General features: G+C 50.8%; 1 protein-coding gene across 8 annotated transcripts in view; it reads left to right on the top strand.

Moving 5' to 3' along the window:
• Positions 1–25227, top strand: part of MSI2 (musashi RNA binding protein 2) — a 386560-nt gene that overhangs the window by 240838 nt on the left and 120495 nt on the right. For all 8 annotated transcript variants that reach the window (XR_009537419.1, XM_060133054.1, XM_060133050.1 and 5 more), the window contains exon 7: positions 9625–9673. Coding sequence is in view for 7 of the 8 variants with exons in the window: in XM_060133054.1 (XP_059989037.1) it covers positions 9625–9673 (49 nt within the window). In the remaining variant the exon portion in view is untranslated. The remainder of the gene's footprint in view (positions 1–9624; positions 9674–25227) is intronic.

Genomic DNA, 25227 nt, shown 5'->3' on the forward strand with positions numbered 1-25227 from the left:
TCCCTCAGAATCACAGGCTGGTGGAGAGCAAAGGGGGACCGTTCCTATGACCTCTGGCAGATCACCTCCCCCTCCTCAGATGTAGTCCAGGAGAGAGAGGGGGGCTTTGGAATCCGATAGACCCGTCTACCTCCCATCCCAGTGACGGAGTGGTAGGCAGGCACCATGGCGTGGGGGTGTCAGAAAGGCCAAAGGTCATTTTAAACCCAAATTCTCTTCATCCGTGCTCTGCAGCCAACTCTTTGTGTCGGCCAGACAGGAGAGCCTGGATAAGCATGGGTTAATGAATAGATGTGTCACCTTGGCAAAACTCTCCCTCTGCCTCCTTCTCCATCCTTGTCAGCCAGTCTGTTAAAGGGGGCAGGATAGAACGTGCCTGAAGGCCTGTCCCAGAGGGTCCAAGGCCCTGGCCTTTCCGAGGTGCAGGCAAGCCCTCCATCGCGTCATCAAGCCACACCGTTTACCCTCCCTATACTCCAGGCTGCAAGAAAATGCAAATAGCCTGAGGGACTGAAATCAGGCTGGGAACCTAGACTCTCCAAGCCTGCAAAACTCCAGTTCTCCCCTGCCCCCCCACCCCGGTCCCTCCCCAGGCGTATGGCTGCAGCTCTGCTTGTCACCGTTCGAGATCGCATTGGCCACGGGAGATGTGGATGATTTTTCCATTTGGTCCTGATGTTTATTTCATGCCCATCAATATCAGCCCATATGAGGACAGATGAGGTGGTTCTTTACAGGCAGCGCATTTTCACACTTGGTAATTACAAACCCTTCCCCTGTTTGGTCAGAGTCTTGGAGATCTATTTTGGCAATTAGCAGTTTAGTATTTGTTTAATGGGAATGCAAGAGAGTGTTACGGCACGTCAGTGCTCCACTAATGATTTGCCTGTCTCCTCCGGAGCTGGCGGGTTTGGGCCTTTTTCGCGGTAGGGGGAGCCTGATGGGGAGAGGCTGGCAGGGTGGGGGGGAGTGGAGAGGCACATTCGGAAGCTGGCCTGCCCCTCGCCCACCCACAGCACACACTCGCATGCCTGCATGCACGCACACGCTCACAGCCGGTGTTGCACACGGGCCGGGGATTTCCAGAGCACGGCAGCCGCCACGCAAAGGCGCCTCGCACGAGAGGCCGTTAGGCCAGATGCCATTTCCACGTGACAGCTGTCAAGCCTGTCGGAACCAACTGCTTCTCCTCCAGCAGCTTGTGCCCGGCCTCTGTCTGTGTCCCTTTCTCACCGCCTCCCTTCCTTCGCAGCCTTCTGTCTCATCCCGGCTGGTGTGTCCCCAGAGAGAGCCTCCTGCCCCGCCCTCTGGGGTAACGCTGGGCCTGGGCTTTGCCCGCACGGCCAGGGCCCCCAACTCCACCCGAGACTGTACAGGCAGACTCTTGCTTCCCTTGCTCGGTTTTGAGATGGTGCCCCCCGGGACTGCTCCCCCAGGGACGTGCTGGTTTCATTAGTGGCTGTCCCTGGATGTGACCCATTGGCAGTGGGAAGTTGCACAGGGTTGGGTGCAGTTCCCCCACTTAACTGCGTGGGGTATGTGTGTACGTGTGCACGGGCGTGTGTGTAGGTGCACACCTGCGGGGATTGCCGGGGCTGGGGCAGTGACTTGCAATAAACGTTATGATGAGAGTGTCTTGTGTGTCAGGCACTCACCACCCACCACCTGAAGGCTTCCTAACAACTCCGGGGGGCGTGCTCACTCAGCATTCTTAGGGCTCGTGTGCAGCACGGACTCTGGTGGTCGGAGCCCTGGACTGAGTTCTGGGACTCCTCTGCCAGTTCCAGCCCTGCCACCAGCTTGCTTAGTGACCAAAGAGCGGACCTCTCAGCCTCCTTCTCTCTTTGCTTCCCTCTCTGACCATTCCCTCCTCTCCTGAGCCTGCTGGAGGTGATGTACGGCTATCTCCTTGGCTACCTCATCACCTCTCTTAACTTTTTGGGAGAGTTTTAAAGCAGTGTTTGTTGGTTCACTCAGGAGACAACAGAGCTGCGCTGAGGCCTAGGCATTCAAAAAATAGAACACGGTTAAGGGAGACCGGTAGAAAGATGTAGGGATGCATCTGGTTTTAAATCCCAGCTCCATCATTTGCTGCATGTGTGATCCTAGGCAAGTCACTTAATTGCAATGAGCCACAATTTCCTTACCTATATAATGGGTGTGATAATAGCTACCTCAGAGCTATTATGATAATTAAATGAGCTTTTGCAAATTGCCTATTAAGCTCCAGTAAATGGTAGCTATTACAGTAATCATTATTTCGGAGGGAACAGACATTTCATAGCCTAGAGTCTGATATTTACGTGTGGAATCAGCATCCCTGAGTAGGAGGTTTTGCCTGCCTTTATGTAAGTAAAAATATCTGAATCTTCAGAGTAGAGTTGATCCTACACCCTTTGGCAAGTATCTATTTTATAAATTCACAACTGCTCTGTGATGAACACCAGGGTTTGCGTTTCTGTTTTGTTTTGTTTAAGTTAAATGGGAAAATGAAATGACCCCACAAGAATTAAAAAAGAGTAAAAAAATAAGGCCAGTAAAGGGTAGAAAAAATAGGGCCAGTAAAGAAGAGTCTTGCCAGCTGGGGGTTGAACATTCTGGCCATAGTTAGACTTAGGCGCCTCCTATGAAGAGTTGAGGAAATGTACTTAATGCCACTGAATTGTTTATCAAAAAGTGGTTAAAACGGCAAATTTTATGTCTATTTTACAACCAAAAAAGAGAAACTAAGCAGACTGTCTGTCTTGTTACTTAATTAAGGCGCGGACGTGAGTTAAAATAGACAAGCTTTCAGGTGGGTGCAAACTAGACATTTTTGAGCCTTGGAACGAAGGAAGAAGCGCCTAGTGGCAGCAGCTGCAAAACCACTCAGCGCCGCTGTCGCTGCGGCCCTTCCAGGAGTAAGTGCACAGAGATGGGGCGCTGAGGGGCTCGGGTGCCTGCAGCCCGGTGTACCAGAACCTGAGCCCCGGCAGGCAGGCAGGACTGGCCAGCTGAGATTTGGACTGAGAAGACCAGCCGCTGAGTCCTGGGGGCCCCGTCCCCGCCATCTCCAGAACCGCGAGGGAGGAAACTGAGGCTCAGAGAATTTGTAATAATCCCTGTCTTCTGGGGTGGTCGTGAGGACCGAAGCAGTAATACATGTGAAAATATTGATGGTCGCGAAAAAAACCCAGTGATTTCTTTAGGTTTCTTCAAGTCCTGGGTTCAGTTTTTGGCCCTTCTCAGCTCCTTCCAGAACAGAACTGTGGCTCTCTTTTCCTAAGACCAAGACAAGGTGAGGAGAGGCCCCCAAAAGCCACCTGTGGCAGAGGGTCTGCAGATCTGGCGGGGGACAAGCAGCCAGTCTTCGGGCAGCTGAAGGTGCAGGTAAAGCCCCTTTTATTTAGGGCCCGTCTCCACACACATACATTGCGATTAAGGCTCAGCTCTGGATTTAGCCATTTAAATCAGTGGTTCTCAGCCTTGGCTGTACCCTGGAATCCCTGGGGGCGCTTTAAACACTCCTCTGCCGTATCCCCGGGACCCGCTCCTGAGCGCTGATTTCACTGGTCAGCATGTGGCCTCCACAGCAGGGATTTTTTTTTTTAAGTTCCTCAGGTGATTCTGGTGAGCAGTCAAGGTTGAAAACTACTGATCTAGGTTTCAACGAATGGGATTTTCCTGCCTGTTCCCTTTTCTCCTCCATTCTTCCTTTTGGGCAGTGATTAAAGATAGACTGTCCTTACCCTCTGCAAGGCTGAAGCATGCTGAGAAGTTTCATTCCAATAAGCTAGACGCCCTTACCAAGCTCTAGGGCAGGAGCGGAGTTTGGTTTTGTGCAGGCTGGTTGGAGGAGGGGTGGAAAGCAGTGCCGTCCTATGTGCAGAAACAATTCCCGGAATGAGGCAGCCTCCGTCTCCAGTGGGGATCCCAGGCTTCTCTGTTCTGGGCAGCCTGCCTCGTATACGAGACTCAGTCCACTCTTATGACTTTAGTGCCTTGAGTTTATAGAGCATCAGCGGGCCTGTTCAACCCTGTGCACTGTAGTGTCACGGTATCGCATTTATGGGCGTTTATTTAAACTAACGCTTGAAGTATTTGAGTGGGAGCAGGAAGTGAAATTGAAAGGCATTTGTTCTGGGGGAGTTTGGAGAGCTGCGTTTCTTCTTTTCCTTTTCCTCTCCCGCCTTGTGTCTGACCAGATAATTTAAGGATGATTTGAAGTGCATTTTCCTGCTTTGTTCTTGATACCTGTGGTGTGTGTGTGGGGGGGTGTATTTGTATCCCAAGAGGGGTAGGACATTTCTGAGGGTGTGTTGGCCAGCCACAGCAAAGCTCTGGAACATCCTCAGTCACAGAGAATTTGCGAAGGACCGGTGGTGAATTTGATGCTCCTGGATGGGGTCCCAGCAGGTTCTGTGGTCCGTTTCAGCATTCTAGGCAGAATCTCTACTGATGGATCCTAGGTGACCATCCCATACAGTTCCCTCCGTTCACAGATGAGAAACTAAGGACCAAGAAAGGAGGTGACTTCCCCTCAGTGAGCTCCTCATGGAGCTGGGATTGGGACCTGGATCCTGCCCATGCTTTGTGCCACACTGTCTGCCATGAGATGGCTAAGGTCTCACCTCTGGATGTGGTCAACATCTTCTGCCTACTTCTACAATCACCCAGCAGGAAGGTCGGGCTCACAGTAAATCTTTAGACTCGTTATAAAGAGGGTTCGCTCATTCATTAAATGAAGTAGGATTAGAGAGGCATCACCCACTGACTTGAGTGCTAAGATTGCAGATTTTCCTGGTGCTCATTTAGGGAGGAACATGTTGCCAATTTCTCTTGGCACGTCCAGCGTCTCGGTCTCCAACCTCGCTGCTGAGGTAAGATTTAGAGACGGTCCCTTCACATCCTAGTACCTGTATTCCACTAGGAAGGTGGAATCGATAGTTTAATACTCAGCTGACATTCCGCCTTTCACCTCCTTCTACCCATTTTCTTGCCTTTCTTCACTGTCTAGTATTATTTGAGACTGTGTATCTGCTTATAGACGAAAAGCTTTTTTTTTTTTTTTAAGAGCAGGGACCATGTATGAGTCACCTGTTTCCACAAGAATGCCATGTAACAAACAACCACAAAACCTCAGCGGCAGATGATAGCTGTTTATTTCACGAGTCTGCAGTCGAAAGTCCACTGGGAGCGGCTCTGCCGATCTTGGCGGGGTTCACTTGCATGTTTTGGGGTTGACCAGCTGTTCGCCCATCTAGGCTGGCCTCAGTTGGGGCAACTGAGGGGACTTGGCCCTGCTCCACGTGTTTCTCATCCTCCAGCAGGCCAGCCTGGCCATGCCCTTCTCGTGGTGACGGCAGAGGTGCAAGAGAGAACAAGGCGAAACACACAGACCCTCATGAGGCTGGGCCCAAAACAGGCATACCATTCTCTCCACCTTTTTTATCGACCATAAGAAGTCAAGTCCAGATACAAAGGTGGGGAGGTAGACGGCCTTTTTTGAGAGGAACTGCAAAATTACAGGGTAAGGGGTATGGGGTCATTAATGCAATCCATATACTATGGACCTATATAATTTGCCTCTTATTTGGAACTTAGGCTGATGCTTTGCAAGTAGTGCATAGTTAATAAATACCTGTCACATAAAAGTAAAGTTAATTGATTAGATTTTCTAATCACAACTGAGCTGACTGACTGATGTAGCCATTAGCTGGAGTTTGTTGGAAGGGAAGTTTCTGTCATCCTAGTAGAATCTGAATTTCTTTTTTAGAATCTGAATTTTTCCTGCATTGGGTGCAGGGACAGCTTGGTTGCCACTAAGAAGTCCCTCTTCTTGTCATCTTTTCTGTCATGGGTTCTGCTGCTGTCATTTACAGGATCTTGGAGTGTAAGTGTCTGAGAGACAGGGAACAAAGCGGGGGAGAACTGTTCATCACCCTGACGTGTCTCGGTTGCCTCTGGAAGAGTAATTTGGTTCATGTATTGAGCACTGAATGGATGTAAAGAGGGAGAAGCAGCTCTGTCCAGTGTCTTTAGCTTTTGTTCTTGTTTCTGCCCCTCAGAGCAGCACATGGGAAGTAGGGTCCTTAGGCCAGCAGCTGCATCAGCATCGCCCAGGAGCTTGTTCGAAATGCAGACGCTGCTTCCTGAATCAGACACCCTGGGGCTGAGGCCCAGGGGATCTGTGTTTTAACAAGTGCTCCAAGTGATTCTGACAGGGAGGAGGTTTGAAACACCCTGCCTAACCCCCGTGGGCCATGGAAACTAACAGTGTGGCTCTCACTACTGACTCTCAGACGCGGGGCGTGCGTGGGGCACCTCTGAGGAGGTCACGACGTACTCTGAGCCTTGCAATAGTCAGGATTACAGGCTCAGGGCCTCCTGGTGTTGGACACCAACGGGGGCACCCCCAACCAGCTCACTTAAAGTCACTTGCCCTGCTTTGTCGTTTGCAAGGGTACACCACTGAGGATGCCAGGGCTGCGTTTTATACCTGCCTTGACACCTGACTTTTATACCTAACTTTATTAGAAGGCAGATCTCAAGGTTGGAACAGGCTCCTTCTCCCCAGACAGACCGGGCAGGTGCCAAGCCGTGGGACAAGGTGTGCTCAGGTTCAGACACCTCCTCCCCTTCTTGCCCCCTCGCTCTGGAGACCCCCCAGGATCACTAGGCCTGTGGGCCCCCACCTCTGGTACAAAGAAGTCTGTATGGCTGGTGAGGGCACTGTCAACACAAAATAAATACCGGCGCCTTTGAAGCAGCATTTCACCAGGGTTAGCGGTGTTTTCTCCCCGAAGTCAGAGAAACGCCTGTGTCCAGCCCCCTAACTCTTTAGCTCCATGAACGAGGCCTGGCCTGCAGGCTGAACTCGGCACAGCCAACTAATCTACGTGTGTGTGTGTCTGTGTGTGTGTGTCTGTGTGTGTGTCTGTGTGTGTGTGTCTGTGTGTGTGTGTGTGTCTGTGTGTGTGTCTGTGTGTGTGTGTCTGTGTGTGTGTGTGTGTGTGTCTGTGTGTGTGTGTGTGTCTGTGTGTCTGTGTGTGTGAGAGAGAGACGGGCAGAGTTACCAGTTTGCTCTCTCCGGGGCTGAGTACCAGCCGCCTTGCCCGTATCCCTCGCATCCCTACGATGGAGGCTCACACAAGCCTCTTCTGTTTAATTCACATAGAACCGTGAGAAACAGCCCCGTATGTGAGGCCGTGGTTTTCATTCTATTCAGTCTTTGTATATTCGGATTCTTCCAGTTTCAGCTCTTGCTGTTCTGCCAGATTTCCATCGCATTGATGGCTTCTCTGAATTAATAAGTGTTTTGCGATCGTGAAAAGTTTTCTTCCCCCAAGCACCGGGACTTATCCATATTGATTTTTTTCCCCTTTCTCTTTCCTCTCTAGCTACTTCTTAGACGTTCTATTTTGTAAAGTGTTAATAGAATTTTTCTTGCGCTCCGACGCTGTATCTATTCAGGAGGTCTTTGTGAGGTCCATTGTACACTGGACCATAGAGGAAAGAGCTCTATTCTTTTTTTTTTTTTTTTTTTTTTTGCGATACGCGGGCCTCTCCCGTTGCGGAGCACACACTCCAGACGCGCAGGCTCAGCGGCCATGGCTCACGGGCCCAGCCGCTCCGCGGCACGTGGGATCTTCCCGGACTGGGGCACGAACCCGTGTCCCCTGCATCGACAGGCGGACTCTCAACCACTGCGCCACCGGGGAAGCCCAAGAGCTCTGTTCTTTACGACAATGGTTGCCCCCAAAAAACATACACAGAGCCTCCTCCTCACTCATCAGGGTGGAGCAGATATTAGCAGGGCAGCATCAGAAAACATCCAAAAGTAGGAAGGAGAAGAGGGACCCAATTACGCACGATGGAAAGGAGGGGCGTTGAAAATACTCTTTCTTAATTCAAACTGTTTATCTCCTAAGGGGATCTGAGTTTCAGTACCCAAACATGGCCAACACAGAAGGGGGGCTGTTTTTCTTACTGTTAGGCATTTTCAGCTCAAAATAAGGACTTGGCAAACATCTAGAAAATATGGCAGTGGGTGTGAAACGGATGTCATGTTTACCTGCACGATACCCAGCAGGCTTCACCCACCACCCACCCGCACCCCAGGCAGTGGAATCCTCCTCGAGGCCCCGGGTCGGAGTCTGCGATGCCATATGCTCAAACGTGACGGCCCTTTGTAGAAACAAACCGGTTGATCTTCTGGTAGTTTCGCTTGAGGGGTGCACGGGAGGCAGCTGGCTATGGTGTGTTTGGCCTCAGCAGGTGCCTTGGGGACTCATCAATCCTGCCTGGCCGGGGAGGGGTCTGGTGAAGGCACCCCCTCTCCAAACTAGCATCCCCTACTCCCCTAAGCCTGGTTCCTGGGAGAGAGAGGACAGCTCCTTGCTGGGGGAACAGTCACCGTGCAAGGCCATTTCCCTCCCAGTAACTGACTGCAGAGATGGGGACCAGAAGGGGAAGGCCCCAGGAGCCTGCTTGCTCAGGCCCGGTTGCTTAGCAACACCAGGGGCCCTGACTCCAGAAGGGATGTGTAAGCTAGGCCAGTCCCTTGGAGGTTTGTGTCTGGCTTGCCTGCGCCTTCTTCCGTTCTCGCCTTGGCTTTGCTCTCCCCGTTATACTTGATGGGCGTCTAGAAAAATAGATTTGACTTGTCCAGAGGCACCATTTTAAACCTGGTCTTATTGCTTTGCCCAGTGTCTTCCCTTCCATCGGAGACTGTCATCTGGGAGGAGTGAGGAATGAATAGCCAATGGTTCTTTTTCTCAGCTGGCTTAGCTCAGGCCCCCAAGCTCCTTTCTGAGCCTTTGAGCTCCAGTGAACAGTGCTTGGTCCTTCGCACCGCACACACACGCACACGCACGCACGTTGAAATTGCTCCAAGCACGGAGCCCTCTGGCTAACAGTTCTGTCCACCCACAGCCATGTGGTTGGGTTGTATTTTTACTGCCAACTTTGGGCACAAAATGAATGAGGAGACCAGGCTACTCGCCTGGCCAAACCAGGTACAGTCTGCAAGCGAATGGCTGATTGGTTTAGGACAGCACCTGCACTAAAGATGTGTCTTTTGTGGAGCAAATAAAGGATTGGATCATAAGTAAAAGGAGTGGAATTCAAAGCCAAATCTGGTTTCATAAGTGTGAGTTTCTTGAGGTCCGTGTCGGACTTGAGTGTGGATCCTGACCCTCCAGAAATGACTAAAAGGGTTGCAGGGTGCTTGGGGGGACAGAGGAAGGGACTAGGAGGAGAGACAGAGGGTGCCTTTGGTATTTTCCTCTCTTTGATTTTTTTTTTTTTTTTTTTTTTTTTGTGGTACGCGGGTCTCTCACGGTCGTGGCCTCTCCCGTTGCGGAGCACAGGCTCCGGACGCGCAGGCTCAGCGGCCATGGCTCACGGGCCCAGCCGCTCCGCGGCATGTGGGATCCTCCCGGACCGGGGCACGAACCCGCGTCCCCTGCATCGGCAGGCGGACTCTCAACCACTGCGCCACCAGGGAAGCCCTCAAATAGGTTTTAACAAGCAACGTGACTTCTATAAGGGAAACTGCCACCCCGCCCCCCACCAATATATAAGGTTTTGTGTATTTTGTTAAAATTCCTAAAGCAGAGACTCTATTTTGTATTTGTTTTGCAGGTGGAGGATGCAATGCTGATGTTTGATAAGACGACCAACAGGCACAGAGGTAAGAACCCCAGTGTGGGGAGGTTGCCCCTTCATCCTCTCCTGCCTCCATCTCTTCTCACCCCCAGTCCTGCAGACAAAAGATACAGTGACTGTTCCAAAATCAGGCAGGTGGAGGTGACGTGTGTTGTGGATCTCTATTAAGAGAGGGGCCACGGTAGTGTGGAGCGTTGATACTGGACAGTTAAAACACCATTTCCTTTTGGCTTGGGAACCGTCATTTAATTGTGCAGCCACGCCCAACACGTGTTCTGATACACTTTTCCAATCCTTGCTTTCTTAGTCCTTGCTGAACCACAGCACTAAGTGGAAATCATTCACAGCAGTTACTCAGTTGAGTTCTCAATTTGCATTGAAGGGGGGCGGGCGTTGAGAAGCACACTGTCAATCTAAAGAGCCCAAAAAAAAAAAAAGCCTCATCCTAGGTTTGTTCGCTGTTCGACGTATACAATGGGTGCAGACCTGGAATGCCCTTTTGTGCCTCTTGGATGCTCGGAGGACATCTGCACTTCCTTGTATTTTCTCCTGTGCTTACTGTCCTGTCCATGTTTTGGAAAATGGGTTTCATCCTGGGGTCTAAGAAGCCCTGAAATGACACACGGGATGTTTTATGTTTCTCTTGGGAGAGGCTCCCTAGCTTTGAATAGATTCTCAAAGGGGTCTCTGATTCTCATCATTGGATGACTCTAGAAAATCCTCCCCAGAGGAAGCAGCATCAAAAGTTATGGTTTAGCGTTCCGTTCTCCGGAAGCTCCTGGTTTCTGGGGTTCCTATTCACGGGGCATTAATGAACAGAGTTTCTGAAGGGGGGGTGGCAGGAAGCAGTGTTCTAGAGAGAAGGGGCCAGCGATCAGTGTTTCCTTGCCACTTGGATGGCATTTAGATGTTTCTTGTGTTGTTTACATTCTTGCTGTCCCCTGTGATTAGAAGCAGTTACCCAGTGCTGACTGCATGTCTCCCTGTTCTGAGCAGGCAGGCTGAGTGAAAGGGAGGAAGGAGTGGGTGGGGAGCGATGCTTCCAAGGGTGGGAGAAGGAGGGGCTGTCCTGAGTGTGCCTGGGGAACCAAGCATCTCATGCATCCACCTACAGCATCCTTAAAAGGGAAAATAGAAAACTGGGCAGAAAACGGGGGCCTCAGGGGTGTTATATGTTGGGGAAGGGATGGGGATGGGGTAGAGGATGAGGAGTTAGGGGGAGACAAGGAGAGAAAAGAAGAGCTTACAGGTGTGGAATGATTGCCTTTGCTTCTGCAACGCTCCGGAGTGAGAGGAAGGTGGTGCCGGTGCCGGGCGATTCTTGACGACCCTTGATCATCGTCTGCATTGCGTCGATCTTTATGGTTTTCCCAGCACTGCTTCCACACGCATCTTCTACCTTGATCTTCACAGCAGCCCCTGGAGGGAAAATCACTTAAGTTCTTTATGCCTCAGTTTATTCATCTGCAAAATGGAGATAATATGGGTACCTCCTTATAGGATTGTTTGGAGAGCGTAGTGCCAAGCACACCAACTGTGCATAAATGTTAGGTATTATTATTACCATCACCTCCATTTTGTGGATGAGGTAACCACATCTCAGAGAGGTGCCTTACATCCAGGATCAGAGAAGGGACTCACACCTAGGACAGCCGATTTCAAATTCTGCTCTTTTTTTTTTTTTTTTTTTTGCAGTACGTGGGCCTCTCACTGCTGTGGCCTCTCCCGTCGCGGAGCACAGGCTCTGGACGCGCAGGCTCAGCGGCCATGGCTCACGGGCCCAGCCGCTCCGCGGCATGTGGGATCCTCCCAGACCGGGGCACGAACCCGCGTCCCCTGCATCGGCAGGCGGACTCTCAACCAGTGCGCCACCGGGGAAGCCCTCAGATTCTGCTCTTTGTTGTCTCCACGTGCAGCGGGTTTGTTGAGAAGGGTGTTCTTGGCCTTTTATTTTCAGGATGGGCGAGGTGCATCTGAACGTGGCACTGGTGTTCAGTGTTAGAATTCATAATCCTGGAAGATTCCTCAGCGGCTTCTAGGCAGTATTGTTATTCTTTTCTGAATATCAGTGAAAAAGGTATTTTTGGTCTCTTGCTCTGTGTCAGGCCCTGTGTTGGGAGAGATGACAGATCATCTCATTGAACCCTCTCAGCTGAGCCGGGAAAGGGGTTCGTCATCTGAGGGACCTGAGGGGGCGGCTCACCCTCCGTGTCAGGTCACTCGGCTGGTAACTGACAGAGCTGGATTCACACTCAGGACGTCAGGCCCAGACACACTGCAGAGGAGGCGCCAGGGAAAGTTATCCCCTGTTTCTAACGCAGATGCCTCCTGCTGTGGTTGAAGCCTCTTCCCCTTCTCCAAGGGCACTGGGCACAGTGATAGGGTGGGGGTCCCTCTGTGACTGGATGAGGGAAGTGTTTCCTGTTGGGAGCCTAAGGGAGGTCACCTGTGGCCCAGCACTCAGAGTAGCTTCAGGAACGTGGTCGCTCACTCCCCCAAGTCAGGACTCCTGGTGGCGATGGCAGGATGGAGGGCGGGCAGAGCCCCTGGTGCGTGCACGGCGCTGCCCCCTCCCCCAGCCAAGGCAGGGCCTGCCCCGCATCCTTCTGCCCTGCCCGCCTTTAACATTCCTGTGGTCAGTGCAGGACCCCTTACATAATTCATGGAGTCAACAAGAAGATGAAAGGCAGGGCCTCTTATTCAAAAACTATCCAGAATTTCAAGATGACAGCAGAGCATTCAACCAAGAGTGGAGCGAGCCCTTCTGAGCACGGGGTGTATGTGACAGCTCAGGCCGCCCATCCAGGAAGCCGGCCTGAGTGGATGCAGCCTGTGGCCGGCCTGTTGCTGGTGGGGCGGGGAAGAGAAGGCAGGAGAGACCGTGTGCCCAGAGGTTTCAACGGGAAGGACCTGACACCTGCTGCCCGTTTGCTCCTGTACAGAAATCTGGTCCCGCCGTCCCACCTGTGTCGGCGGGGGCTTTGGCCCATGCATGCTTTCCAGCCTCTCCAAACAGCTGAGGGGGAGTTTCTCTCTGGACGGGGTGCTGAAGCTGGGGTAATACTTCAGCGATCCAGAGCATTAGGGGAGGAAAGAATTTTCTCTAAAGAAAGAACATATCACGAGAGAAGCACAAATCCTAGATGTGGAGCCAGCAGGCCTCACAGCCCTGGCCTAATGGAATGTGCACTTGGGATCAGGAGATAAGCACAGGAAAGTAAAGTCCTCCTGCAGCCACCTTGCCCCAACCTTTCCTTCACCTCCTCGGCTTCCTGTTTTCCATTATCTTATCAAGAGGAAAGTGCTGCTGGAGCAGGAGCTGAGGACACCTCTCTGGCTGGCACTGCCGCCAGCTCTCTGCTTAAAGAGGCCCAGACCATTAACCCCTCCGTGTCGTCAGGGTACTTGCTTAGTGCTTTCCGTCACCTTCTAACCCAGCCCCGTTGGGCAGCCTGGGCGGTGACTTGTCCTCTGCCCCAGGCATTTTGAAAACCACCTGTGTGCCCCTGAGCCGCGACCACTGCTGTCAGGGAAAACTCCGTGGCACGGGGCCTGGCCTTCTGCGAGTCAGACCACACTTGCCATTAGGAGCCAGGGGTCGGGGCAGCATTTCCACTTCCTGCCCCACGGTGGCCGCCTCCTGCCCTGTCCCCGCTGGTCCCGTAGGCACAAGGGTGGCCCTCAGTTCACTGCTCCTGTTCACGGAAGCGCCAGCCTGTGTTTCTTCCCACTTTGCATCTGCACTCGGACCTCGGTAGCACCGTGGGAAAGAGCCCAGGGGAGAGTCCGGCAGACAGTGAGCCCTCCAGGGAGGTGCATCCTCCGTCCTGGAAGCAGGAAGGTCGTTCAGCATCTGACTCTCACGGAAGTGTGGAGTCTTCCCACCTTCGTCCTTAGAGGGACCGCCTTCCAGCTCCTGCTGCCCCTTTGCCTTTAGCCAGGGGCACTTCTCCTAAGCTCTCTGAACCCCTCAGGCTCTGCCTCTGGAAAATACATGAACTGGGACCGCTGAGCTCCAGGACCTAAAGTATGCTTCTGGCTTTTAGCTTTTTAACTGGAAGTATGTTCCAGATTGTTTCCTTTCTCTAACTAGAGGAGGGGGAGCAGTTGTCTCCGGTAGGGGTCCCTGAGATGGGGCTGGGTCTGCAGGAGGTTCATTGGGGATGCTCTTCACGGGGACTGGGCAGACGGAGGTGACGACCTGCGATGCCCTGGGGAGTTTGAAGAGAGGGTGGTCCTTCAGCTGCCCCAGTTATCCCCGTATGTTGATCAGTCATAGGAGGCAGCCCACCTGGGAAGCAGGTGTCATCTTGGGCTTGTACCGGGGAAGTCCTGGAGGGGACCAACAGCTGGGGCCGTCATCCAGCAGCACTCCCAGCGGCTGGGGAAGATGACCTTCATTCCCGAAGGGGGGTCTGACCCCCCCGCCCCATCAGAGTGCACACCATAGTGGTACAGGGTTCTGTGTTAACCAGGTTGTGTTAGCACTCCTGGTAGAAACAGCCACTTTCTGAGCACCCCTATACCAGGTGCTTAGCACGTACTGTGGAATCTTTATGAACTGAGCTGCCCAGAGTGGCACACTAGTCCGAGCAGAACTTAGACGTAAACCCACCCTGTCCAACCCCGAGCCTGTGTTCTTAGCCGCTCTGCAAGCACGGGGCTAGGCAGTGGTTTAAAGCAGGAGAGTCGGTGATCTTAAGGACTTGAGCACCTCCTTATTACTAGTCCTTCTCCACACCTCTCCTCTTGCCGGACTACAATGTACCTCCATTTTTCAGATGGAGAAACTAAGGCATGTGGAGCTTTGGAAAGCCGCACAGCAGGTTCCTACAGCCAGCTGGGGAGCTGAGCTACTGGTAGAAGCTAGGGCCTTCCTTGGCCCCGCCCATCGCTTCATTTCGCGGCCTTCTCTGAGACCCTCTGTGCCCAAGGACAGAGAGAATGGTGGCTTTCCAGCCTTTTCAGAGTCATTGCATTTGCTCTCTAAACGTTCTTAGAGGTGGGCTGAAAAATATTGGACTGATCATCAAAGGATTTAATCATTGGGGAAAAGTTTGTCGCTTTACCCTTGCAGAACTCAGATAAGATCTTGAATTCAGCATTACGTATTGATCCCAGAGTGGGGCTGGAGGTGGGCAGGGAGGGAAGAAGCAACAAGGTGCTATCCTTTCTGATTTGCTCTTTGGCGGGCGGTTGGGGGGAAGCTGGCTGAGAGCCAGGGGGCTGGAGGACTCTCCCTGTATCCGCCCTGTTTGAGACAGTGGATGGCGGGGATGCTGGTTGCTGAAATACATCTCTCACTCACCTCCTCATGGGGGTAGGGAGCCCCCTAAGAGCTCATTCCAGGGGAGCCTCAGATGTGCTGCCTCCCTCTGACCTCAGGGCCTGCACAGCCAGGTCCCTCCAAGTCTGACGCGTCAGGGGAGAGCTGGGTGGTTGGGGGCCCAGTGGAAAATGAGCTGGATGTCTTTGAAGCTTATCAGGTGGCCTGGTGAGGGTCAGCTGGAGAGGGAGTGGTTTCTGGCGAGTACAGAGGAGAGACCTGGGGACAGGCCTTCTCACTCCCAGTGGCTTCCATTACCCAGCAGGCCTGTTTGCTCCGGAACATTGCCAGAGGCGAAGGAACAGGATACAGAGAGAAAAATAAAGATCAGTGTGATGGATGACTCCTCTCCGGACTGTTAGCAGTTGCTTATTAAGTGCAGTGCTAATGGCTTTGGAGAGGAACAACAGCTCCGAGGCAGTCTCCTGTTCTGTGGATCTCAGAGAGCGCCATCCCCAGCAGGCTCCCTGGACAAAGAAAGTCCTCTCCCAGGGCGGCTGTGCCCATCGGGAGTTACCAGGCTGGAAGGGCGCCACCAGGCTGGAAGGGCGCCACCAGGCTGGAAGGGCGCCGTGGTGGGCCCTGTGGCTGGAGGGAGCAGCCTTCTGCAGTCTCACCTCAAGGCAGCAAGACTGAGCTTGGCTTCTCCCAAGAAGCTCGTACAGCATCTCTATCCCCAAAAGCAGCTGGCCGAAGTTTAAGGTCTTCGTAATTTGCGTAATTAGTTTATTTATTAAAACGGTGCCTGTGCGATGTAGCTGAAGCTATATGATAGAAGACAATCTTTTCTTTTTCTTTTAATAAATTTACTTATTTTATTTATTTATTTTTGGCTGCATTGCGTCTTCATTGCTGCGCGCGGGCTTTCTCTAGTTGCGGCGAGCGGGGGCTACTCTTCGTTGCGGTGCGCGGGCTTCTCACTGCGGTGGCTTCTCTTGTTGCGGAGGACGGGCTCTAGGCACGCGGGCTTCAGTAGTTGTGGCTCGTGGGCTCTAGAGTGCAGGCTCAGTAGTTGTGGCGCACGGGCTTAGTTGCTCCATGTGGGATCTTCCCAGACCAGGGCACGAACCCGTGTCCCCTGCATTGGCAGGCGGATTCTTAGTGACTGTGCCACCAGGGAAATCCCGATAATGCTTTCCTAAGGAGAAAAAAGAGCCCTTAATGTCCTGACTCCCTGCCAGACACTCACTTTTGAAATTGACCTCTGAAGTCCAGACTGACTCTTTTCTTGTATACTAAAAGATGATTAAAAATCACACTGTAATTGTTTGTTTATTGATGCCCATTTCCCAAGGGGGGAGGGGGAAACGTAAAAACAGTTTCACAAAGGCGTAAATTAAATTAAAAATAAAAAAGCATTGCTTCATTTGTAGGTGTGGGGTGTCAAAGATAATGTATGTGTGTTTTTCCTAATGAGATTCTTTCATTTTGACTTTATTTACCTGGGAGAGAGGGTTGGGACTCTACAACCCATAAATGTGACTTTGTAGGATGGAGGAAGGAGTGTGTTTGACAAAGAGGATAAGTCCCTCTGAGTGGGAAAGGGTTGTTGGATGGGGTAGAAAGCATGATAAGGGTTTGGAGAATCACAGCTGGTGAGGACACTTGTGCCAATGGGACACGATGGCATCCTGCGCAGCACCGGTGCCCAAGGTCAGGGTCTAGAGCAGGATTTGCTGCGGGGTCTGCCCTGCTGGAGTCATGCCCTTTGCGTTTCCGCCGCCTCACAGATCTGCTCTCTCGTCCGCTGATGCTGTTAGGTACCCATCACTCTCTAACGCAAGTCTGAGATGTGTTAAGGGGTTTAGTGGCAACCTGTAAGCCAGTAGCTGATTATTATTGATACTGATCCCAGTTCTGCACCTGAATTGGAAGCCAGTCGACAGGAAAGCTGCTGGTGTGTCACAGGCCACTAACACCAACCAAGGGTCTTGGTCGGATAGAGCTTCCAGCCTAGGCTGTACTGTGATGTGGTCACCAAGCATGTCTGTGGGCTCTTTTCATGCAGGTAGAGAGTTAGATCAGGTTAGGTGATAATCCTCGTCTCTTCCCAGAGTGGACCAATGTCAGTGTGGGGCACCTGTTTTAGAAAGGTATTGAGGGACTTCCCTGGAGGTCCAGTGGTTAAGACTCCACGCTTCCACTGCAGGGGGTGAGGGTTTGATCCCTGGTTGGGGAACTAAGATCCCGCATGCCGCGCAGAGGCCAAAAAAAGCAAAAGGTATTGATGATACATGTGGAGTCTAAGGGAGAATGTTAGAATGGGGTAGAAACTCAATATAACTGAATCTCCCCCATCCCCCCTGGATAGAAGAGCCTGGCTGGGGTGCTGGCAGTGATGTGTAATTTGCCGCCTTTGGAGAGGTTCTGTTGGAAAACAATTACGTGCAGGCTTGAAATCGGGCACACTTCAGTCAGAACGAGGAAGAACTGGCAAGCCCCACAGCCGTCTACGTGGACAGCCACGCGCCCCTCCACTAGATTCTGTGCTCCCGGCGGGCTCGTTTTAAAGCTGGGCTGCATAAGGTGGTCCCCACCAGGAGGGTGCATCTAGGGCTTTGCCCAGAGGCTGTGCAGCCTGGCCCCCAGCACAGTCCCCTCAAGGCCTGAGCTGTCACCGGGCCCATCTCAGGACCTCCTCCAGAGGAAGGGCGGCCACAGAGGGTGAAAGACGGGAGCGGGGTAGAGAGCTGCAGCCCCTACCCTGAGCCATCTCTCAGAGACCAGCCCCCGGAGCTGTCTGCACATTTTATTTTCTCGTTAAATAAACACCATTAGCCTTCCTGGAGAAATTGGTGCAAACATGACCTCGCAAATAACCAATTAGAAGGGCAGGGTTGAAGGGGACTGTGAATTTGCAAACATGTAGAGGAGGCCATTAAAGATGCCTGTAGCTGTCCCAGCCCTGGCAACATCGATCTGAGACCTTAATTTTATTTCTGACAGGAAAGCAAGGAGCACACTTTAATTTTTTTCTTCCCTGAGCTAACTGTATTCCGGAAGCGCCCATTCCGGCGCTGTCTCTTGAGATATTCATCAACATGGGAGCTCAGTTTCTGTTCACCTGCTTTTCCTGTGGATGGGGACTCACAGGGAGCCCACAGCGCCCTGGCAACAGGGCAGGCCGGGGTGGGGGGCGGGCATGGCCCCCTGGATGCCCCTTGGTGTCCCAGCTGGAGGATAAATCTGAAACTCCTTTCCTTCGGAATAAAAGCCCTGGCACCAGAAGGGTGGTGAGCTAGTAGATCTTCCTTCCTCCCTCCTGGCTGTGGCCCACGGAAGCAGAAAGGGAGTGGGCCCAGGGTCAGCCACTTCATTGACCCAGAAATGGTTTTTTGTGGAGAGAGACAATGAGGCTTTTGTTCGGCCCTGTTCCCATAGAGGCCCAGCTCCCAGCTCCGACTCTCACATGGTTTCAGATCTCTGAAGAGAGAGGAGCCTTCAGCCTGGCCACTTGGTGAAAAGCATCCCCTTTCCTAGCATCACGGCGCTGCTAGGGGTTGAGCGGGGGGGACCAGAAGCCGGGGCGCCTGCTTCCTGCTGGGACTCCAGGAGCCCCCGGGATTGTTCAGCTCTGCTCTTGAGCTTCTGTTTGGGCCCTGGGTTCGGAGGACATTCCCTGGCCCATCTGTGTCTCTGTCACAGGACACACGGGCAGGAGCCTGAGTTTAGTGCTGCCCGTACTTGGCTTCAGTCCCAGCTTCCCTGGGTGCGATCTCAGGCGGTCCCCGAAGGGCTCTGAGCCCCGTTTCGCTCTCTGGAGGCAGCACATCTGCTCTGCACGAGTTAATGAGCCACTTGCGAAGTGCCCACCGAGAGTGGTCAATGCCAGTAGCCTTAGTGCTTTCCTTTCCCCCTTAAAGAACTGCCGATTTAACTTCTTCAGGCAAGTTACAATGTTTATTTGAACTTTTTAAGACCTAGTCTTTAAAAAAAGTTTTCCCCTCCCCTTCACACATGAAACATACGTTTGCCTGTGCATGGAATATTTCTGAAAGGATAGTCACAAAACTGGCAACAAAGAGTGAGAATGGCCAAGTGGCTTAGAGCCCGTGCTCTGGAGTCAGACAGCTGGTGTTCACATCTAAGGTTTGTGACTTCATAACTGTGTGACCTTGGGCAAGTCACCTACACTCTCTGTGACTCAAGATTCCTCATCTAAAAAACAGGAATGATGACATTGGGTTAGCCTGAGGCATATTAAATCAGTTAATAAGTATAAAGGACTTGGAATCATCTCCAGCTATAGAAAGCACTCGAATACGTTTTATGCACAAATATATATACTCATCCGTGCAAGTATACATAAATAAAAAACAGCATTTGCTTCTGGGGAAGAGGATTAAGTGACCAGTGGTCCAAAGATACAGGAAAACTTCTCACTTTATACTCATTTACCTTTCGAATTTTTGTACCCTATGCATTTATTACCTAGTCAAACAAATACTTTTTTAGTGTAATAAGCTTTTACAATTCATCCCAAGTTGAATTGTAAATACAGTGATAGAACAGCATGAGAGAATTTTCAAAAGGAAAAAGTTCATCCCATCTCAGTATGCTAACACAGTAACTGTCGTCACTTCTACCGTGTTCCTGACACTGGCGTAAAGATTTTTAAACTTGGTTGTCTTTATGGGGTTAGTAGAACATGTGGCATCTCAGACTTTGCTGCATGAGGGATGGGTCCCGCGTCATCTGAGTTTTCTGTCCTGCCAGGGAGAGGGGGCCTCGGAGCTCCGAACAGGACTTAATTATATGCAGCTGAGAATCCTTTGCCTCTGAGTCACCTCTGTCTTTTTCTTTCCATAAACAGAGAGTCGGATGGATAGATGAGGATTTTCTTAGTAGTTTCTGCTTTTCCAGACAACATGCTATTAATAGGATAGCCAGACCGGCCCCAGTATGAAAAGAAGCCCCGTTTGCTTTAGTTTATCCCAGAGCAGAGGTGAGAGAGGTCAGAACAGAGAGACCCTTCGTTCCAGGAGTCCAAGGTCTTTTTAATTAAAGAAAAAAAAGTTGAAAGCATTTTCCTAACCCAAGTTATGATTACTAAACATGTGGGGACCTTATACAATGTGGCACATACAGAATCCTCCTCTGTGCCCCTGTTGCTTATAGCTTAAGAGTCAAGGCAGGTACCCAGTTAGTGAAGCTCGTGAGTTGTCTGGTGGCAAAGGGGTGAGAGCCTAGGTCTCCAGTCACACGGCTGGGTTCAAATTCCAGCGCCACCACTCAGTAGCTGTGTGACCTTGGGGCAAGTTATTAAACTTCTCTCGACCTCAGTTTTCTCATCTGTTTAATGGGGAATGTTATTAATTTATGGACTTGCGAGGTTTAAGAGAGAGAATTTATGTGAAGCATCTGATGTTTATACTCTCTGTAAGTATTAACTTTATTACTATCATAATAAAGTTAGGTTACTGTTACGTTACTACTAACAAGAATACTGTTACTATCACTCCTTGAGGAATGAAGGCTAAAGCCTGCTGACTGGAGAAAATATTCACACTCTAGAGAGCTGTTGGCAGACGCTGTTAGGTTTTCCTTCATCTTATGGGTTGAATTGAATCCCCCTCAAAAGGTATGTGGAAGTCCTAGCCCCTTTGTATCTCAGTATGTGACCTGAGGCAGAAATAGGGTCTTTGCAAATGTAATCAAGTTAAGATGAGGTCAAACGGGGGTAAGTTGGTTCAATACGATGGGTGTCCTTCTAAGAAGAGGGAGGACATGTGAAGGGAGACACGGAGAATGTCACATGACCACGGAGGTGGAGATTGGAGTGTGGAGCTAAGAGAAAGGCATGGGACAGATTTTCTCATGGAACCTTCAAGAGGACGTGGCCCTGCCGACACCTTGATTTTGGACTTCCAGCTTCCAGAGCTGTGAGAGAATAAACTGCTGTTGTTTTAAGCCCCCCAGTTGGTGGTGCTTTGTTCAGCAGCCCTAGGAAACGGCATGCAGAGGACAAAGCAGTGCTTCCTGTCGGGCGAGTTCCCTGCTCACCGGTGGCCTGCAGCCTCCATGGGCGAACACAGCCGTTTCTCCCCGCAGGTTCCCGTCCACGTCACAGCTGCTTCCTCCGCAAAATTATGTGCAAGCGAAATTAGAGAAAAGACCTTCTACTTAAGAGAAACGCGGCCCCCAGATCCTGATGTAGTTCACGGCCTGCCCCAGTCTAATTTGGCCAAAGACCATGAAATTGACCTTAGGGTGTTAGAGATAACTTCTTGGTAGAGAAAGACACTTGAAGAACTCTGAGGTTTAATGTTGAATTTGTAGCCTTCGGAGCGCAGTCATTTCTTTCTAAGCCAAGGATTTACCAACACACCTAGGAGGTGTCGGAACCCCCAACTCCGAGAGTGCAGACCATACCCAGCAGACTGGTATTTCCAGCTGGTTCATTCAACTTGGCTATTTAGGGAAGTGGAAATAAGGCCAAAAAAAAAAAAAAGAGGGAGAGAGAAAGAGAAGAACAACTTGTGACAATACAAACCTTACCATCCTTACGTACCTGCCCCGACTTCCACCCTGGAAAACATAAGAAAGAAAACAGCAAGACAACACTGAACTTCAAACCCTGCCAAACAGACTTCTTGATTTCTTTATGTTGTCCCAGCAACCCTTCCGGGCAGGAACAATTGCCAAATTCAATCCTAGAGTGAGTTTCTGAGCTAAATTAATGCTGTTGAGGGTCAAAGCGGTAACACCTACAAGGTCTCCAGGCGGAGGACGCCGGTAGGCACAGCAGTAATTAATGGTTTCAGCCCCGGATGTGCTTCTCTTAATCCCCGGGTCTGGTTGGCAAACCTGGCGGCGCGCAAAAATAACTGGCATGGTTTTACTGTGATCAAAGTTGTGTGCCTTTGAGAACTCCCTACAAATCTGAAATTTCTTCCTCAGCTTGCCGCCCCATCTTGATATCAGGACGTAATTGAAAGGGCTTCCTTCTCTCTGAATGTTTCCAGCGCTGGTGCCTGTGTCCCAGCACCCCAGGCGGAGCCGGCGCCTCTGCACCAGGTCTGCGAAGCGCGCGGTGCCGACATCCGATTTATTATCTCGGAGGTTGGGCTGGTTCATGGATGATTCATGACTCTGCTTTCCACTGCTGCTGGAAGTGACATCATCCATCCCGGGCCCAGAATAGATACAGAGGCAACAGTGGCCCCTGTTCTGTCTCTCACCAGCCCCGGGCTCCCTTCCGTATCACACCCAGCAGCTGTGTGTTCGCTGAGTAGAATGGTGGTGGGTGGACCCAGAGAGCCCGTCGGAAGTATCTCCTTAGTCGGAGGCTAAAAATGTGTTTCGACGCTGCAGTAGCTGCACAATAAAGCGGAGGAGGGTACTTGCCTGAAGTTCACCTCTTCCCCTTCTGTTCTTTTAGTTGGGATTTAGATTTTAGTCGTAACCCTAAGAGCTCCGTTAACTCCTGTGGCCAGCTTTGGTTTTCTCACTTGGAGACGGGGTTGGTTGGGAAGGTCTGGGGGACATAGGCCATCCCACAGCCCAGCGTTAGACGCCCGTATGATGAATGATTGCTGTCACATCGGAGGTCTGGACTGCATCAGCAGTTTTCAGCCCTGGGTGCACGTTAGAATCAGCGGGGAGTTTTTACAACATACTAATGTCTGGAGCCCACCCCAGATCAATTAAGTGAGACTCGAGGTTGGAGCCCTGGCTGGGTGTTCACGTTTCCCCCAGCTGAAGCTGATGTGCCAACAGGGCTGGGAACTCCCGGGTCACGTGATCTCCCAGGACCCCCTCCAGCTTTAAAACCTTTTAAAAAGCTGTGCTTCGGACCAAGCCTTTGACCCCACCCTTCTCTGGGCAGTGGGGTGGCCTGTGCCCTGGTGTGTAAGCCCAGGAAGGGTGGTGGTGGCCTCCGGTGATGGATGTGGGGAGTGGGAGGTATGAAAAACTACCGTCCCATTGTGCCGGGTGTGAATCTAGTGACCCCCTCCAAAAACACTGCTGGCTTCCCATCACTGTTAGGATGAGGCCTAAAACGCTGACGCTGCGCTGCAGAGTCGTTGACTTCCGGCCCTTCTTCGGTCTCCAGCTTCACCCCAGACACGCTCCCTGCAGCTACGCTGACCTGGGCCCTTCCTTAACAGGGCCGCCCACACAGGCTGTTCCTTGGGCTGCCAGGAACAGTCTGTCTCTCACACCTGGCCAGCTCCTCAGCTTTCAGGCCTGGGCTTAAGTGTCCTTTCCCCTGGGGACATCTTCTCGAACCGCAGACAAGGTTAGCTCCAGCCATGTCTGTGCTCCTCGCAATTCCTTTCTGGCATCTCTCGGTTCTTAACGATTGTGTTATCTCCTTGATGGTTTGGTTCTTCTCTGTGTCTTCTTCCCCCTTGTAGTTCCTGAGCTTGGCAAACAGTATTAACATATGACCAGCGGGCGGCTGGCGGACAGGCAGGCCCTTCTCACCTTGGTCTCATTTGGCGGAAGGTGAGAGTGCGCAGTCTGCACTGCTCTGCTGTGTGCTCCCCCCGGCTCCCCGCCCCAGCCGAGACCTGCTCTAGCAAAAGGGGGGGCGGTGTGTAGAAGCCTTGTCGGGGGGATGGTGCTTTCTGGAGAGGGCTTTGGAGAACTGAAGAGATGGTTCTGAACACTTCTGTTTTTCCAGCACCTTAGGAAGGCACAGTTATCCAGCAAACTCATGGGAGTTCTTTCTTTCTTAAGAGGGGGAAAAAAAATGCCCTTGGCATTGTTTTTTTCTAAAGTTGATATTTATTAAGATAATATTTTCGACAAAATATTCTGCAAATAATTATATTTTAAAATTCTCATTAAAGTGAAACATTCTTGATCGTAACCCAGTGACTGAAGTATTTTCCTTGTAGTTTTTTTAATAGATCTTTATTGGCGTATAATTGCTTCACAATAAATACTGTGTTAGTTTCTGTTGTACACCAAAGTGTACAAGAAAGTTTTGTTCTTCAAAGAATTTTTTGATTTCCCGTAAGTCATTGAACTTACTGCTGTAAACTAGAGTCAAAGTGGATTGTTCACTTTAAAATATTAATTTTTTAATAGATCTTTATTGGAATATAATTGCTGCACAATACTGTGTTAGTTTCTGTTACACAACAAAGCGAATCGGCCATCTGCATACACGTGTCCCCATATCCCCTCCCCCTTAGCCTCCCTCCCACCCTCCCTATCCCACCCCTCTAGGTCATCGCAAAGCACCGAGCCGATCTCCCTGTGCTATGCTGCTGTTTCCCACTAGCTAACTATTTTACATTCGGTAGTGTATATATGTCGATGCTACTCTCACTTCACCCCAGCTTCCCCCTCCTACCCCGTGTCCTCAAGTCCATTCTCTACGTCTACATCTTTATTCCTGCCCTGCAACTAGGTTCATCAGTACCTTTTTTTTTTTTAGATTCCATATATATGCGTTAGACTATGGTATTTGTTTTTCTCTTTCTGACTTACTTCACTCTGTACGACAGACTCTAGGTCCATCCACCTCACTACAAATAACTCAATTTCGTTTCTTCTTATGGCTGAGTGATATCCCGTTGTATATATGTGCCACATCTTTATCCATTCATCTGTCGATGGACATTTAGGTTGGTTCATTGGTATTGTTGTAGTCGCCCTTTACAGCTGATCTGGAAGAAAGGCTGAAAATATTGGTTCCGTTTTTTTTAAAAAAAGGATCAGTCCTGCACTCCTAACCCATGATGCCTGGTGCCACCTCGTGGGCTGGTGAGAAGGCTCACTCCAACCTGGGGTCTGTACCAGGATTTAAAATGCTCATGCGAAAGGTGTGTACTTACAGATGGATTCCTAAATTTCCTCCCGACTTCCAACATCACTAGGCTTGGCACCTTAAGTCTTGTTTTAATTAAGTTGATTCATTTGCCCTGGAAAGATTTCCTGATTCAGCTAGTATATTTCTTTATAAACTACTCTGGAAACACCTGGCAATTTTTCTGAGTGACAGTAAGGAAACATAGTCTGAAAATTATGATTTAATTTGTTCCCTCCCCCATGATGTCTTACCTTTTTAAAAAATTTGGTAAGATTTACAAAAGAGGCTTTGTATCTTGCCCATGGTACTAATCCCGTTTTACAGCAGAAATATGTATCAACAATACCTAATAATTTCCCTTTCTGTATTTTTAGAACTCTAGCTTCTAATGGACAATGGAATCATTCCTTGGCAAATGGGAAATCGCCTAATTGCACATTTTTATGTATTGTGACTTTTCAGGTAGACTCCAGAAGAGATTGGTGAG

Source organism: Lagenorhynchus albirostris, chromosome 20, assembly GCF_949774975.1.
Source record: "Lagenorhynchus albirostris chromosome 20, mLagAlb1.1, whole genome shotgun sequence".
Classification (NCBI taxonomy): Eukaryota; Metazoa; Chordata; class Mammalia; order Artiodactyla; family Delphinidae; genus Lagenorhynchus; species Lagenorhynchus albirostris.